The sequence below is a fragment of the Balaenoptera ricei genome, chromosome 18, assembly GCF_028023285.1.
Source record: "Balaenoptera ricei isolate mBalRic1 chromosome 18, mBalRic1.hap2, whole genome shotgun sequence".
NCBI classification, from domain to species: Eukaryota; Metazoa; Chordata; class Mammalia; order Artiodactyla; family Balaenopteridae; genus Balaenoptera; species Balaenoptera ricei.
The window spans coordinates 19,329,466-19,345,494 of record NC_082656.1 but is presented as its reverse complement, the minus strand read 5'-3'; the positions used below and the strand labels follow the sequence as shown (position 1 = coordinate 19,345,494).

At 39.7% G+C, this 16,029-nt stretch overlaps 1 protein-coding gene across 7 annotated transcripts in view; it reads right to left on the bottom strand.

The window, feature by feature from the left end:
• RCBTB2 (RCC1 and BTB domain containing protein 2) overlaps positions 1-16,029 on the bottom strand; it is a 37,216-nt gene that overhangs the window by 20,692 nt on the left and 495 nt on the right. For 2 of the 7 annotated variants that reach the window (XM_059902504.1, XM_059902498.1), the window contains exons 2-6: positions 8,087-8,186; positions 6,507-6,574; positions 5,209-5,259; positions 621-776; positions 244-394 (exon numbers count right to left, since the gene is read on the bottom strand). In XM_059902504.1, the coding sequence (XP_059758487.1) occupies positions 244-394; positions 621-776; positions 5,209-5,259; positions 6,507-6,560 (412 nt within the window). In that variant the 5' untranslated portion in view covers positions 6,561-6,574; positions 8,087-8,186. Of the gene's footprint in view, positions 1-243; positions 395-620; positions 777-5,208; positions 5,260-6,506; positions 6,575-8,086; positions 8,187-15,259; positions 15,963-16,029 lie in introns of those variants that run through there. The other 5 variants (XM_059902499.1, XM_059902503.1, XM_059902500.1 and 2 more) reach the window with 5 other exon arrangements.

Genomic DNA, 16,029 nt, shown 5'->3' with positions numbered 1-16,029 from the left:
ACTGGGCTTATCGCACTGTCATTCTTACACCCAAAGTGCCAACGACTGCTAGATTCCATCTGCTACATTATCTTACTTTGATATTGATATTGATATTTCATATTGTCCAAAGCACAGTCAAGTTCCCAGGGCAGAGTCAGAAAGCCAATCAAAAAGTATGTTCTCAGTGTAAGGGGTGGTCCTAGTCTTGTTTCTCCACAAAGAAAGCAACGGCTAAAATTCCACCCTGTGTTCCTAGGTTACCTGCTGTTGCAAGGACAACATGTGGACCACTCCCATAGCTGAGGCAGGCAATTTTTTTGCCACTTAAAGACTCCAGTCTCCGAGGTTCAATGGTGCTCTGGACATCACCTAATCCCAAACAGCCACAGCAGTTTGTGCCAAGCACAAAAATCTGTGGGAAAAACCAAAGTTAGTTCAAGCAGTTCTATTTCTGACAAACCTGTACATTCAAACAGGCACAGTTCCCCTAGGAAAACTGCTTCATTATTTAATAAGTAAGAATCCACTCTCCGTGCATTTTTTTTTTACCTTAATTCCTTCCTTAACTCCTTAGTTCCCCCAAGATCTTCAATTCAGCAAATCCGTTACTGAAAATATAATTTTTTCTTCAACGTTACCTCATCATTTACTGTAGTATATAAAACTTCATTGCCAGCGCTGCCAAAGACACAGGCCTGACGAACTAACTGCAGTTCTTCCTCAGAACAAAGGGAGAAAATTGGCCACTTTCCCACATCTAACATCTTCAAAGATGACAGAGTAGCCTGTACTGGCTGAAAAAGAATTTAAAAAAAAAAAGTAAATAAAATAAATATATATATATATTGACTAATAATAAAAAATACATTTTCTTTGCCCCCTTCATTTCTGTAGAAGAGTTAGCATTGGTTTGAGGAGGAACAAACCCTATCTATTTTGGGAACTGCCTTTACAAGCTTGACTGCTTCAGGACCACTCTCACTGCAACCAAGAGCCAGAGGTCCTGGATGGAATCAGATCTCACCTATTAATTTTCCTCAAGGACACAGGAATCATCCAAGGCTGAACTTTGGGGAGGTGAATGTCTGGCAAGCACTTTCAGTGTCTGTTATGTCTTAAATGTAGCTCTGGAAACTAAGCTGCTTGTGAAAGCAGGAAAAAAGTGAGAAGACTGCTGTTTCATCTGCTGCCTAAGTCTTAGCAAAACAAGTCCTTGGGAAAGAACAATGCCAAAGGTGACACCAAGGAAAAAGTCCCAGAAGGTTGAAACCTTCACGGGTCAGTTCTGACCATTCAGTTTGAGCAACTGGTGGGTTCCCTCATCCCCCCACTCAGATTTGGGGATTGGTAGGACAAAAACACCCACAAAGTACATGTATTCATTTGCTACGACTGCTGTAACAAAGTACCACAAATTGAGTGGCTTAAACAACAGAACTTTATCTTCTCACAGTTCTGGAGGCTAGAAGTTCAGAGTCAAGGTATCACCTGGTCTGGTTCCTCCTAAGGGTTGTAAGGGGAAGATCTGTCAGGCCTCTCCCCTCGGCTTGCAGACGGCCAAATTCTCCCTGTGTCTCTCACATCATCTTCCCTCACATGCGTCTGTCTCTGTGTCTAAATTTCCCCTTTTTTATAAGGATCCCAGTCATGCTGGATTAGGTCACCCTCATGACCTCATCTTAACTAAACGATTTACATCTGCAGTGACCCCATTTCCAAAAAAGGTCACCTTCGAAAATAATGGGGTATCTTAGTCAATTTGCTAAACCAAAACACCACAGACTGGGTGGATTATAAACAACAAAAATTTATTTTTTATAGTTCTGGAGGTTGGGAAGTCCGAGATCAAGGTGCCAGCATGATCATGTTCTGATGAAGGTGCCCTTCCTGGTTCAGAGCCGGAGTCTTCTCACTGTGTCCTCTCGTGCTGCAAAGGGCTCAGGGTCTCTCTGGAGCCCCTTTTATAAAGCACTAATCCCATTCATGAGGTTTCTCCCCTCAGGACTTAAACAATTCTTGAAGGCCCCACCTTCTAATACCATCACCTTTGGGGGTTAGGATTTCAACATATGAATTTGGGGGGGATACAATCAAATCCACAACAGGATGCATTAAGATCATGAACATCTGCACTCCCATAAGAGCATTCAACGTGGACATGATAAAGCTGTTTTTATTTATTTATTTTTTATGGCTGCATTGGGTCTTCGTTGCTGTGCACAGCAAGCAGGGGCTACCCTTCGTTGCGGTGCGTGGGCTTCTTATTGCGCTGGCTTCTCTTGTTGCAGAGCACGGGCTCTATGCACGTGGGCTTCAGTAGTTGTGGCACGCAGGCTCCGTAGTTGTGGCTCACGGGCTCTAGAGTGCAGGCTCAGTAGTTGTGGCACATAGGCTTAGTTGCTCCACAGCATGTGGGATCTTCCTGGACCCAGGATCGAACCTGTGTCCCCTGCATTGGCAGGCAGATTCTTAACCACTGCACCACCAGGGAAGTCCCAATAAAGTTGTTTTAAAGAGAGCTTTTACTTATTTGCTACACTGGAAACATTTTTACTTACATACTTTTCAACTTCCAAAAATTTTTAAGATTATAATAAAATGCATAAATAGCCAACATGCCTATCAAATGGCATGTCTAGCCATTTCCCTCAATAATCACCAAACTCTAGCTTAATTTAAGGGAGCAAAGGATTTTCTACGCCCTACCTTTCCCATCAGATATTAAATCAGTCTTACCAGATATATGTCTAGTAGAGAGCAGATCAGACTAGCTACTTATTTTTTTTAAATTATTTATTTATTTATTTATTTATTTATGGCTGTGTTGGGTCTTCATTTCTGTGCAAGGGCTTTCTCTAGTTGCGGCGAGCGGGGGCCACTCTTCATCACGGTGCGCGGGCCCTCTCACTGTCGCGGCCTCTCTTGTTGCGGAGCACAGGCTCCAGACGCGCAGGCTCAGTAGTTGTGGCTCAAGGGCCTAGTGGCTCCGCGGCATGTGGGATCTTCCCGGACCAGGGCTCGAACCCGTGTCCCCTGCATTGGCAGGCAGATTCTCAACCACTGCGCCACCAGGGAAGCCCCTAGCTACTTATTTTAGAAAGGATATTTGTGCTTTCCACCTTAGGAGTCAGGGGAAAAAATTATTTATTTATCCATTCATTCATTCATTCATTCATTTATAGGACTTGGCTCACAAGATTAGGAGGCTCAGAAGTCCTATGTCTGCATTTGTAAACTGGAGACCCAGGAAAGCTGGTGGAATAATTCAATCCGAATCCAAAGGCCTGAGAACCAGAGGAGACAATGATGTAAATCCCAGTCTGAGGGCAGAGGATGAAACGAGATGTCCCAGGTAAATCAACGAAGCAGGAAAAAAGGGATGGATTCTTCCTTCCTCTGCCTTTTGTTCCATTCAGGTTCTCAACAGATTGGATGATGCCCACCCACACCAGGAAGAGCCACCCATTTACTGAGTCCACCAGTTCCAGTGCTATTCTCATCTGGAACCAGCCTCACAGACACACCCAGAGACGATGTTTAACCTGGGCACCAGGGGCCCACTCAAGCTGACATGTAAAGTTAACTAACTATGTGAAGACACACAGTGAAGATGGAGGCAGAGACTGGAGTGATGCAGCTATATGTCCCGGAACACCAAGGATGCTGGGAGCCCGCAAGAAGCTGCAGGCTTCTTCCCTCAAGCCTTCAGAGAGCGTGGCCCTGCTGACACCTTGATTTCAGACTTCTGGCCTCCAGAACTGTCAGAGAATAGATTTCTGTGGTTTTAAACCACCTGGTTTGTGGTACTTCATTAGGGCAGAAACTAATACTAAGAAACTAACACAGAGGGGAAGCAGTTTGTCACTGCTAACAGCATCACCCTCAGTGAGTGGCATAGCCTGAACCAGGGGAAGCTCCCCTAATGCCAAATCTGGCCACTTCCCCCCATGACACCACCAAACTGTAAGACCCTGTCTGGAGAATGATGTCTTCTATTATCTTTTGAGCAGCACCTAAGGCCACTGTGGGGCTAATGACAGAATCTTGTTGTTACCTTTTAGTCTAAGCTTCTACTTTAAATTACCCACCTCCTTATATTATGAAGGAATCTTATTTTCTGTGAGGTGTTCATTTTAATATTTTTTTCCTATTTAAGTCTATAATTTTCAGAAAGAACAATGTTTGGGATGTGGCATCAAACTTTTCATGTAGACGTGCTAACGTGCTAGTTAAAAGAGTTCTTACATATTATTTCTAATCTTCCCAAGTGTAGGACATACACATTGCTATCCTCATTTTACATATGAGGAACCTGAGGGCCAGAGACACCGAGAAATACTCCAAGATCACCAGCTTCTCAGTGGGTAAGCCAGATTTCTTTCCACAAATCATCTGTTGCTAAGTAAAAAGTTCACATAAAAAGTGCTAACTCCTGGCAGGCCTAGTGTTTGCTTGCATTTGTAGGGCTTTGGCTGTTGTGCTCATGAAGTCCTTCATGAACAGGGCAGTAATGCCCACCGTGGGTTGTCTTCCTTCATGGAGCTCACAATTTAATAGAAAACAAATAATTACAATATAACCTAAATACAACAGGTGTGGATACATTGCTTTTTAAATCTCTGCCAGAAGGTAGAGATTTTTACTTCAAAAATTCATGTTTCTAAGTCTGCAGGGAAACTTCTTCATAGGGAACCAATGACTTCATTTATGAAATGCACATGTTTATACTTTTTTGAAGTAAATATTTAATATCAGTCTCCAGGAATTGAGTATCTTCTCTCACAGAAGAAAAATACATTCTTCTGTCTGCCATAATCTTGAGCATGTATAGTTATACACATTGTATATACTGTATACATATGTACATATATAGCATATATGTATACTCTGTATATATATACATTGCATATAGTAAGAGTGTACATGACATAAGGATGCACACACTTTAGGAGCCTCAATCACACCACAGCCAGCCTGCATGAAAGCAGGCGTCTCCGCAGAAGGCACCCAACTATCTCTGGGCCCAACTATTAAGTAAGGGACTGGCTGAGTAGGAGCCAAGGGTGGGCAATAAAAAAACTGTAGGGGAAAAAAGCACTACCAGGGAGCGAGAGCTTGGCAACATACGTCATCAAGATCGTGTCCCCGGAATTTGCATCCTAGCTTGGAGCCTCCTTCCTGCACCTGTCACCAGCATAGGTGAGAATTAACCCCAGGCCAGCTTACCTTCGCTACTTTGCTCACATCCAAGCCACCTCTCTCATCTTTCACTGGCATCTGTTTGGGAAATGCAAAGCAGTAAAATTTTAATATTAGCTCAAGGAAAACATAATTAAGGAAATACATCTCCATAAAGTTAGAGACCAAAATGCATTGTATCATTCCTTTGAGTGTGTGCTCCCTGTATTAACTCTGCTTCTCCATCCGTATGAAGAACCAAGTGGATTATGATACTTCATTTAACTATGGACAACTATTAAGTTGTCACAATTCAATTTAAAATACCGCATATAAAAACAGAATTAAAATCACATGTTGGGCACGCCTAGCAAAAAAAAAAAAAATTCTTAAAGAACAATAGCCAACACCTCACATTTTGAGAATTTCCTGGCAGCATAACACCATATAATACAGTAATTTCTTTGCTAATTCCATGAGTCTTTTATTTTACAAAATCTGTTCCCAGAAAAAAATAATGAAAATTTCTATGAACATTCTATAAGCCTTTCAGGTTCTATACATTGCTTTTGTAAGCTACTTTCCTACAGGAGCTCACAAATGAGCACTTCAAGTCAGCACGCGGCAATACTATGGTTCAGGTTCAGAAGCTGTGCTGTTTTTGTACACGACGCTGGCTGTGATGATGATTTTCATCTTTTACTGGATTTTGACCATATTTTATTTTTTAAAAAGTGGAAAACAGAAAAATGAAAGTTAATGGTGGCAGTTAATATGAAGCTGTCAACAGTGAAGAGCAGATATTTTGTAAATTTAATAAAATCAACAGAAGATAAGAGATCGATGTGCATGCTGAAAGATGTGAAACTTTTAACATCAATTGGACGCTGACCGGACCTAAGCTGGCTGACTGTAATATTCAGATGTGATGGAAACGAAATAAAGAATATCTGCGATGAATTAAGAACATGCCATCTAAGATTAAGTATTTTGCAATTTTTTAAAAATCTCTGGCAGTGGAGCAAACATTGTTCAACTCAGACCCTTTTGCAGGACAGCATTTTCTGTGAAAGTAGGGGTGGTGTGGCTCCTCATCCAGCTCAGACGTCACCGCCTCTGGGAACCCTTTCTCTACTCCCCAGACGATCCCCAGAGTCCCGTGCTGGTCCCTCTGGCGTTCTCTACACCCATAGCAGTGATCGGCCAGCATCTTAGTCACTATACTGAGAGCCCTTCAAAGACAGACACTATCTCATTGATCTTCCTACTGGATGACCAACAGAGGTTTGATGAAGTATGTTTTATGTGACAGAAAATACATGCTCCAAGAGCATGATTTTTCTAACCTTGCCACTTTTTCCATAGAGAAGGAAAAGTTCTTCTTCCATATGGTCTTCCATGGTCCTGTGCAGTCCTTGGGGAAAAAGTATGTGGTAAAATCAATATCCCACATGTCAAGTGAAACTGGGCAGGTTAAAGTTACTTTACTTCTAATTAACAGAGAAAATAAGCTAAGCTCAAATATGGTGAAGGGAAAATAAGGGAATTAAGTTTGGGGCATGGGAGTTAACAGCTGTAAAACCCAAAAGATGTTTTAACTGTTGTTCTCCTATGAGAATCCTCCTGCTGAGGTGTGGAAAAATCATCCCAGGATAAACCTATATTCTTAAATCTATTAGGGAATGAGTAGAAAATTTTCATTTCAGAGTTGACTTCCTATAGATAAGAAAAAATAAATTTTAGACCTTGGTCAAATTTCCCCTGGGATTGGAAAGTTCCAAATCACTGTGAAGAGTAGACTTATTAATTCTCAGCTCTACTGAAGAGTGTATGATTTGCTAAGGGGGAGGGAGGGGGGTAATGAATGAAAAGGATAAAAGGATGAAAGAATGAATGAACAAATGTGACTTGTTGCCTTAACAAAAAATCTGAAACAACAGCCATCAAGTATGTAGCTATAGCACTGAATGTGCTTGCCTTAATAAACCAGCTCCACAATGACTACCTTCTACCACATACAAGTAACAACAGAAGCAGCCCTATCAGATAATAGGCAGTATGTCTGGACTGTGGTTAACTCATTACACAGTTATCACTAAAAATAAATATGAATAAATATTCTCTCCCCTCAGAAGCAATTTAATGAAATCATGTTTAATAGTGTTGATATTCTGATTCATTAGGTTGGCTTCTATTTACTCAAATACAACCCATATTTCAAGTGCCTAACATGAGAACATTTTATCTAACACTACCTACAAGCAGTTAGAGCCTTGCAATAGATAAAAACAATAACCAAAACAAGGCTAAGTCTTAACAGTGTTCCTTATCGATGATTTATATTCACTTGAGGATACGGGTAAAATTCTGTTTTCTTCAGCTGTAAAAGGTCTCTCAGCATATAAGGAATAATAAATAATATACTCAGAAATAAATAATATACTCAATTTGCACTACTTGAAGAATACAGTTTGCAGAATATATGTGAGGATTATAGTTATCTCATCCTGTTATCTATGTGATATCACCAGGCTGTTATTATAGCAATGTTATAGTAATATATCAACATATACTTCTTAAAAATCCATAATACGCATATAGAATACCACATCCATGATGTGATAAACATGAATTCTAAACAACAGCGACAATAATAACAGTTAAAATAAACAGTTACCCTGTGCCAAGCACTAAGTGCCTTATATTATCTCATTTAATCTTTACAATAGCCGAAAGAAACCGGTATAATCATTGCCTCTGTTTAATGGACATATTTCAATACTTTGACTAACAGTCACCAGTCAGTCAGGGTCAGAGCCAGGACTAATTCCAAAGTCCTTGCTGTGGACCCTCCGCTGTAATGCAGGGATATTTTAAGTTTTCCCAACTGACTGTTTGGGAACATTCCCGCCAAAAATGTTTGTACCTGATTGTTTCTAAATTTCTGGAGCCCAGTATTCAGTCATCTTTAACCCTGTTCCTTCTAGATCCTTGTGAAGTTGTCATCTAGGGTAAGGTTAATGTGACTGAAAATGGAAATACATAAATAAATTCTATTAGAGAACAAAAGAAAAGGAAAAGAATATACCACCTTGAAACTTTAACAAGCCAGTATTTATCTGAGAAAAATACAGTTAAAAAATTGTATCAGCTCTATTTACTGTTAGAAAGTCAGCAGCAGCGGTGCTCAATTATAAAAAGAATTAATATTATAAAATATAACTTTCAGATATTATAGTTTATAAGTTTTGGGAAAGGGCTTCGACAACTTGGACGCTGAAACTTACAAAAAAACCACAACGTTTAATCTATAGTATTTCAACATAAAAAAATGCAAGGGAAACCATATGGAAAGGGAAAAACGCAAAATTTTCAAATTTTTGGAAGAAAGTATAGAAAACATCTTTATGACCTCAGGGCAGGGAAAGATTTCTTAAATGAGACACACAAGCATAAACCACAAAGGAAAGACTGGTAAATTTTACTACATTAAAGATGAAAACTTTGGCAAAATAAAAGACAACATGAACAAAGGGAAAAACATGCCACAGAATGGGAGAAGATATTTTCAGCATATATAACTGATACCTAATTAGCATCCATAATATATAAAGAACACCTAAAAATTAGAACAAAAAAGACAATCCAATTTAGAAATGGACAAAGGATACACAGGCAATTCACAGAAGAAATTAACAAACATATCCATGGAATTTATCATGGAAATGTAATCACGATCAGATAGATCTCACCAATCAGATCAGCAAAATTAAAGGGGATAATACATAGTGTTTGTGAGGATGAAAATCAAAAGGCACACTCATATAGCTAGAAGGAATGTAGACTGGTACAATCACTTTTAGAGCAACTCAACAATATTTAGGCCAGAGCAGTGTCTTTCAATCTTTTTTGATACATATATGTACCTGAAACAAGAGTTTCAAAAAATAATTCTTACCCTTCCTATATGAGATGCTAAGGGATATCCTCTTTCCTATTTTTTTCTACTTTACATTATTCTGTTCTACCCTACCCTATTTTGTCCTTTTCTATTTCATTTTTTCAATGTTGGTTTCAGCCCACTAAGATAATTTCAATATCATTAATAAGTCATGTCTTGTAGTTTAGAAAACACTGGCCTAGATGAGCTCTAGTGCATATACAAAATTGTTTGCAATAGCAAAAAACTAGAAATAGTGGATAGAATTGATCAACAGGCTCCATCAACAGAATTTATAAACTGTGGAATGTGTATACCACACAGCAATTAAAATAAATTATCTAGAATCAACACAGGTAAGTCTCCAAAACAATTCTGATCAAAAATCACTAAGTCGGGCTTCCCTGGTGGCGCAGTGGTTGAGAATCTGCCTGCTAATGCAGGGGACACGGGTTCAAGCCCTGGTCTGGGAAGATCCCACATGCCGCGGAGCAACTGGGCCCGTGAGCCACAACTACTACTGAGCCTGCGCGTCTGGAGCCTGTGCTCCGCAACAAGAGAGGCCGCGATGGTGGGAGGCCCGCGCACCGCGATGAAGAGTGGCCCCCGCTTGCCGCAACTAGAGAAAGCCCTCTCACAGAAACGAAGACCCAACACAGCCAAAAATAAATATAAATAAATAAATAAAAATTAAAAAAAAAAAATCACTAAGTCATAGAATGATGCATATGATACACTATTTGATAAAATTTTAAAACATGCAGAAAACAATACTATTTTAATGTGTAGTGGATACTGACATACATATGGCTGGACTTTGATGGAAATGTTTCATAAGAAAGTTTTGACGGAGGTAATGCCAAAGGCAAAATTTGCCATGTAATTCTATCAATGAATTGGTGTGATTTGGCTTTTCCAATTGACAAGACAGTTTTCAAGATTTTAAGCTTAAGTTAATCATCTGAGTATGGGAGGATAAGGTTACCCAACATTAAGGAAAACAAAATTGTAGAATAAGAATACCACCATTCTAATACTGCCTTTACTGCGAACATAGGAATTCAATAGAGGCTTGATAATGACAACTCATAAACCACAATTTCTTTCACCGTCAGTAAAATAAAATTTTACCAACACCATAGGAAGATAATAACTCAATAACATAGAAAAAGTACAGTATCTTAAATGCCATGGAAGAAAAATATGAAATAGAAAAAAGTGTATCAGAATGTGTTTTTTACTTCTTGTCTTAATCTGCTTACAAATTTCCCCCTTTTCTGCACAGGAGGGAGACCCAGGGCAGAGGCTGGCATTTGTATTGGGAAGCTCTTCTTCATAGTGACAGTGTCATGGCATAAGATCATCCCATATGATACGTACTGTATGTTGCTTTGTTTTTTTTCCTTACATGTGTTTTGGGATACATAACTTGGCTCATATATATACTTAATTACTCACATTAAAAAGTGCCTTGGGGCTTCCCTGGTGGCCCAGTGGTTGAGAATCTGCCTGCCGATGCAGGGGACACAGGTTCGAGCCCTGGTCTGGGAAGATCCCACATGCCGCGGAGCAACTAGGCCCGTGACCCACAACTACTGAGCCTGCGCATCTGGAGCTTGTGCTCCGCAACAAGAGAGGCCGCGACAGTGAGAGGCCCGCGCACTGCGATGAAGAGTGGCCCCCGCTCGCCGCAACTAGAGAAAGCCCTCGCACAGAAACAAAGACCCAACACAGCCAAAAATAAATTAATTAATTAATTTAAAAAAAAAAAAGTGCCTTGTGTTTTGAAAAGTAGTTTCTTATGCATTTCCTCATTTTGTTTAAATGTAATAAAAAGAACTATGTTATTATAGAATCTTACTGTACTGATATTTGCCTTACAATATAAAAAGAAATGGGAGCATAGGTACCTTCTTCAGCCAGAAGCTCCTGACACTGACCTCTGCCTTCAGAGGATTTTTTTTTTTTTTGGCCACGCCACGCAGCATGCAGGATCTTAGCTCCCTGACCAGAGATTGAACCCATGCCCCCTGAAGTGGAAGCACAGACTCCTAACCACTGGACCGCCAGGGACTTCCCACAAGAGTAATTTTCAGAACCAAACATATATCAACTAAGGTAATCTTTTGCATGACATTTCCTATTTTGACTGTTTTTCTAAACTTGTAGAGTTCAGTAATTTATTTCCATATTATCCCTGTTTGAGACAGATAATTCCTTTTTGTACATATTGTATTTTGAGAGTTTTCCCTATACTCTTAATAACTACACAGTTGAAGATCAGTGGACAAGACGACAGTCTTTCAGTAACTGAACAAGATAAACATACCACCCTAGTCCTCTTGAAGAACAAATAATTCATTTCCTTGTACAAAGCATATAATAAGCAGTCTCTACATGTTATTAATGGTAAAGTAATCAGTATTAATCAGTGTGTCTGCTAATATGACAATGTGTCGTATTACTTGATAATACTTCTGACCTAAATGAGTTAAACTGATTATAGGACATTCATTTGCCTAATTCAATCAACAAATATTGATTTAGTGCCTGCAATGGGCACTAAATTGAAAGCAAATACGTAAAAAATAAAAATAGAAGTAACTTGTAGCAAAAGGATATCCAGCTGGTAGCTGCCTGTGTCAATATTACCCCAACCCAGTAGTATGCAGGGGCCTCAAGAGCTAATAAACTAGATACACTGTATCTGAGAGAAGGCATTTTCCATGGAAATTGTTATCTTGCAATTAACTAGAAGCTTCTAAATGCTGGTATCTGTTTTCTAGAAGTGATCCCAGAAGGAAAAAAAAGAAGAATTTTTGCAGAGAAAGTCCAGTGTCATGTATGTTTTAAAATTCAACTTAACAGTATGAGGTCAAATCTAAAGCTATGCTTGAGACACATAATGTATAGAAACGTTTTCTTGCAATACAGAACTCAATGCTTTCAACAAATTCTCTCATCTAGGCAACACAGTTGATGATGCTTTTATAATCAAAGAAACAAGGCATGAAGGAAAACCAATGTCTTTTAGGACACCAGCATACAGTTTACAGTATCAGTGTGTTAACGAGCTCCAGACCAAGTACATGTCAGTGGGATAATGATGGTTCCCACCTATATGCTTAGTTGAGTCATTAAATGGTATGTCATCAGAAAGCTGGAAATAATATAAATATGTATAAATGTAATATAAAATAATTAAACATGATCCCAATTATCGCTTGCAAAAAAGGATGATAGGCATAATTTACCTCCACTTGAATGAGCTGCCATAAGTCAATGACAAATAACGGTAAGATACCCTACACAGCTGCTAACTAACGTGGGACAATTATAAACAGGATGGACAAAACTAAAAAACTAAAAGCCAAACTAAAACTAAAGCACAACCTCAGTGGGAATGGTATTGCCCTATGTGTATGATAAACAGCAAACTGACTTATGGAACACAGAAACATAGTTACTATTTTAATGATTTCACTGTACAAAGGTTTCCAAACTTCGCCAAGAGTGATGAAGTAGACCTTCAATCCAAACCAAAGTTGCATTTAGTTTGAAAATATTACTGGGCTCATTAAAGTTGGTCTTTCCGGCCAAGCGCAGCAAAAGTGTCACTTTCAAATATGAAAAATAATCAACATAAACTATACAAATATTTTTAGATTGTTATACTAGCTAAAATGAACTGATACTTGAGACATTTGTAAATCCATTTGAATTTTAGATCCTTATATATCTAATACAATTTTTTTTAAAGCCCTTAACATGCCTATTAAATAGAATACTAACTGTTAACCATCTCTGCCCCACAGTGTAAATATTCGTTCAACATGGTAGCCCCTCTTGGTCTTGGCTCATTTCCATTTATGATTCAAACTGTTCAGTCAAATACATTCAGCGTAATACAGAACATATTATAATGGGGTCACAATTCATGATTTACTCACATACTGGTACTTGTCAATGTCTTGCAAGGGGAGACAGAGGTACTATTGGGTTGGCCAAAACGTTCATTCGGGTTTTTCCATAGGATGTTACAGGAACACCCAAACGAACTTTTTGGCCAACCCAATAGATACGAGCTCAGGTTAGATTAGCAAGGCTGAAGACACACAGAAGACACACCCCAGTGTCATAGTCATGCTGAAAGAAACTATTACACCTTAAATTCCCTGGAGACTTTCACGTTAAGATGAGATCACTGTGTGAATTAGACACATGTTCCTTCTGGATAATGAAAGCGAGAAGGAACATATCAGCCTTCCATTGAAGGACACTATGAATATCCCTTTCAGGGAGACAAGCTATTTGCTCCTTTTAAGTAAGTATCCTCATTTAGCCCTCCATTTTCAGCCTTGAACAGGAGTCCCTGATGCCACCCGGCAACCCTGATCATTCCATTCCATAATTCCATTCTCTTCCAAAGAGATTCTCGTATCTCTTTCCTGGTCAATTTTGATTTATAGTAAGTCAACTCCAGTAAACCTCAAAAGTAACAGCATCTTAGGGGCATTTTAATTTCACTTTAACCACGTGATAAAACCAAAATTAAATATGACAAACTCCTAAAGTCATAAGCAAATCCCATGGGTACTCTACATTTATAGTTTTAGATTAATAGCTTTTGATATTTAAATACAGTGTTTGTAATCCACTTAAGGACCCAAAGGGAAAAACACTTCACTTTCTAAAACTGTTCCTCTCTATCAGCCTCTTTCACTAAGCATCCTTTAATTACAGAGTGCAATTTGGCTAGGCTTGTCTGGTTCATTCAGAAATCTCAAAGAGCAACAATTTAGTACCTTAAAGCATGACATCACCAGGTGAATCTTCAACACAGTTCCAAATAAAGAAAATCAACAACCACTCTTAGAAAACAACTTCACCTAGTCATTCACAGTCAGAGGGACATTAAGAAGCAACTGCAAAGTACAGTAAAACGTGAAGAAAATATACATTTTTTGTCCAACCCATCTGTAGTATTCGTTTGGCTAGTCTTTTCCATTCAAGAACCCAGTCTCTTCATTTGATTTGCTGCATTAAACTAAAATCCTGAATAAAGTGAACTCTTTTTGGAAAAAATATTTTTTCACCTATATACTGCAAAGGACAGTTACATTTGTCACAATGGACATGCTACGGGGCCCCATGAAACACATAGCAGAGAATGGTAAAACAAACAAAGTTCTCCCAGAAAGATACTGAATTCTAAAAACCAGTTCTCCATCATGAACATCACCTTCAGTTTATCCTTTAGACCCACCATCACCATGCTGTTTAAAATTGCAACGCACACCTGTACTCAGTCCCCTTTCTCTGCTCTCCTTTTTTCATTATTTTATGGCACTTATAATTTTCTAATCCAATAATTAAATATGTTTACTGTTAATCATTCTTTGCTAGATGTAAGCTCCAGAGGGAAGAGATCTTTATTTTGTTCAATGACGTACTCTAAACACCTAGATACAACCTGATACAAAGTGGTCACTCAGTAAATGTTTTTTGAATGACTGAATGAATGCACATTGCGACTTCAGTTCAAAGTATTTCTGGAGCCAAATACCAATTTCATTTATACAGTTAACAAATATCTACTGAGCTGCCATTATGGGGGAGACAGCACATACACATACAAATCCATAGTATCAGATAGTGATAAGTGCTACAAAGCCAAATAGAGCAGGATAAGGAGATGGAGAGTGAGAGAAGTGGCTATTTTAGATGAGGCAGTCACCTCTGAAGTGATGGCAATTAATTTGAGATCTGAATGAAGTTGGGTGCCATGCAGATTTGGGTGGAGGGGGAAAGTGAGCTTTGAGCATGGAGAAAATAGCAAATGCACAGGCCTAAGGGTGGAGGCCGGCTTGGTAAACCCAGTAACAGCAGTTAAGGCCTGCGTGGAAGGAGTGGGGTGTGCAAGAATATAGCATTCCACCTGCCTTTACCTACTACTTAATAACGTGTATATTGCCTAGTGCCCTGGGAAAGAGAGATTACATTTCACCTCTGAGTACTCAGATTCTCTGATAGTTAAGGGCTTCTTCTATTCTAGCCTCCAAATGTCCGTATCATCACATCATATAAGATTACAAGGCACACAGTAATGACATTGTTAAAAACCATTCCAAGAACAACCCCAGGAGTCACGAAACTTACTTAACTAAGTACCACTGCCCAGGAAGGTGTAAAGCCAAGCAGGAACGTAGTACTAGAAGGGTGCAAAGCCAGGAGGCTCAATAAACATTAAACAGGGACTGTCACTTCCCAGTCTGGGGGAAAGAGCGTCGTTCCAATTAAGTCGCCAAGCGCGGCATCAGGCAGCTCTACGACATGCATTTTGTTACAGTCCTGGGCTCCAACTGTTCCGACTTATTATGTAATTTCCCAAAGAACAAAAGCAAAAAGTTCACTCTGAACTAGCCTTCCAACTCAGGCAGGAAGCTCTTTCTCGGCCAGGGCAGAGCACTTGGAAAGTTTTCAGCGTCTGAAAATCCCTATTTCCGGGACTGAGCAGGGCAGTATCTTCCGGTTTAAAATAAAGATTTGTGGTGATTTCTCCCCATCTCTCCACAGCAGTTCCAAAACAGCTTCGCCGAGCTTAGTCAAACTTTCTGCGCTATCCCTCGACATCAGGACCAAATGTCGAAGGCATAATAATGAGTTTAGCGAGCCGGTTCGGGGCCGGAAGCTGGGTGAATAGAGATAGTTACACAGGACGGGAGCCGAAGGTCTAGGCGACATAAATAAAAACTGCAGCCTAACGGGGGGCGGAGAGTGGGAAAGGAACTCCGAGGCAGGTGCCTCCCCAGCGCTGGCCGAAGGAGGAGAAGCCTCTAGGAAGGCAATAGCCCTGGTGCGACGCCACACGTAACCCTCGGCACGGCGCGCCACTTCCGCCAGCCGACTCACGCATGCGCAGCGCCGCC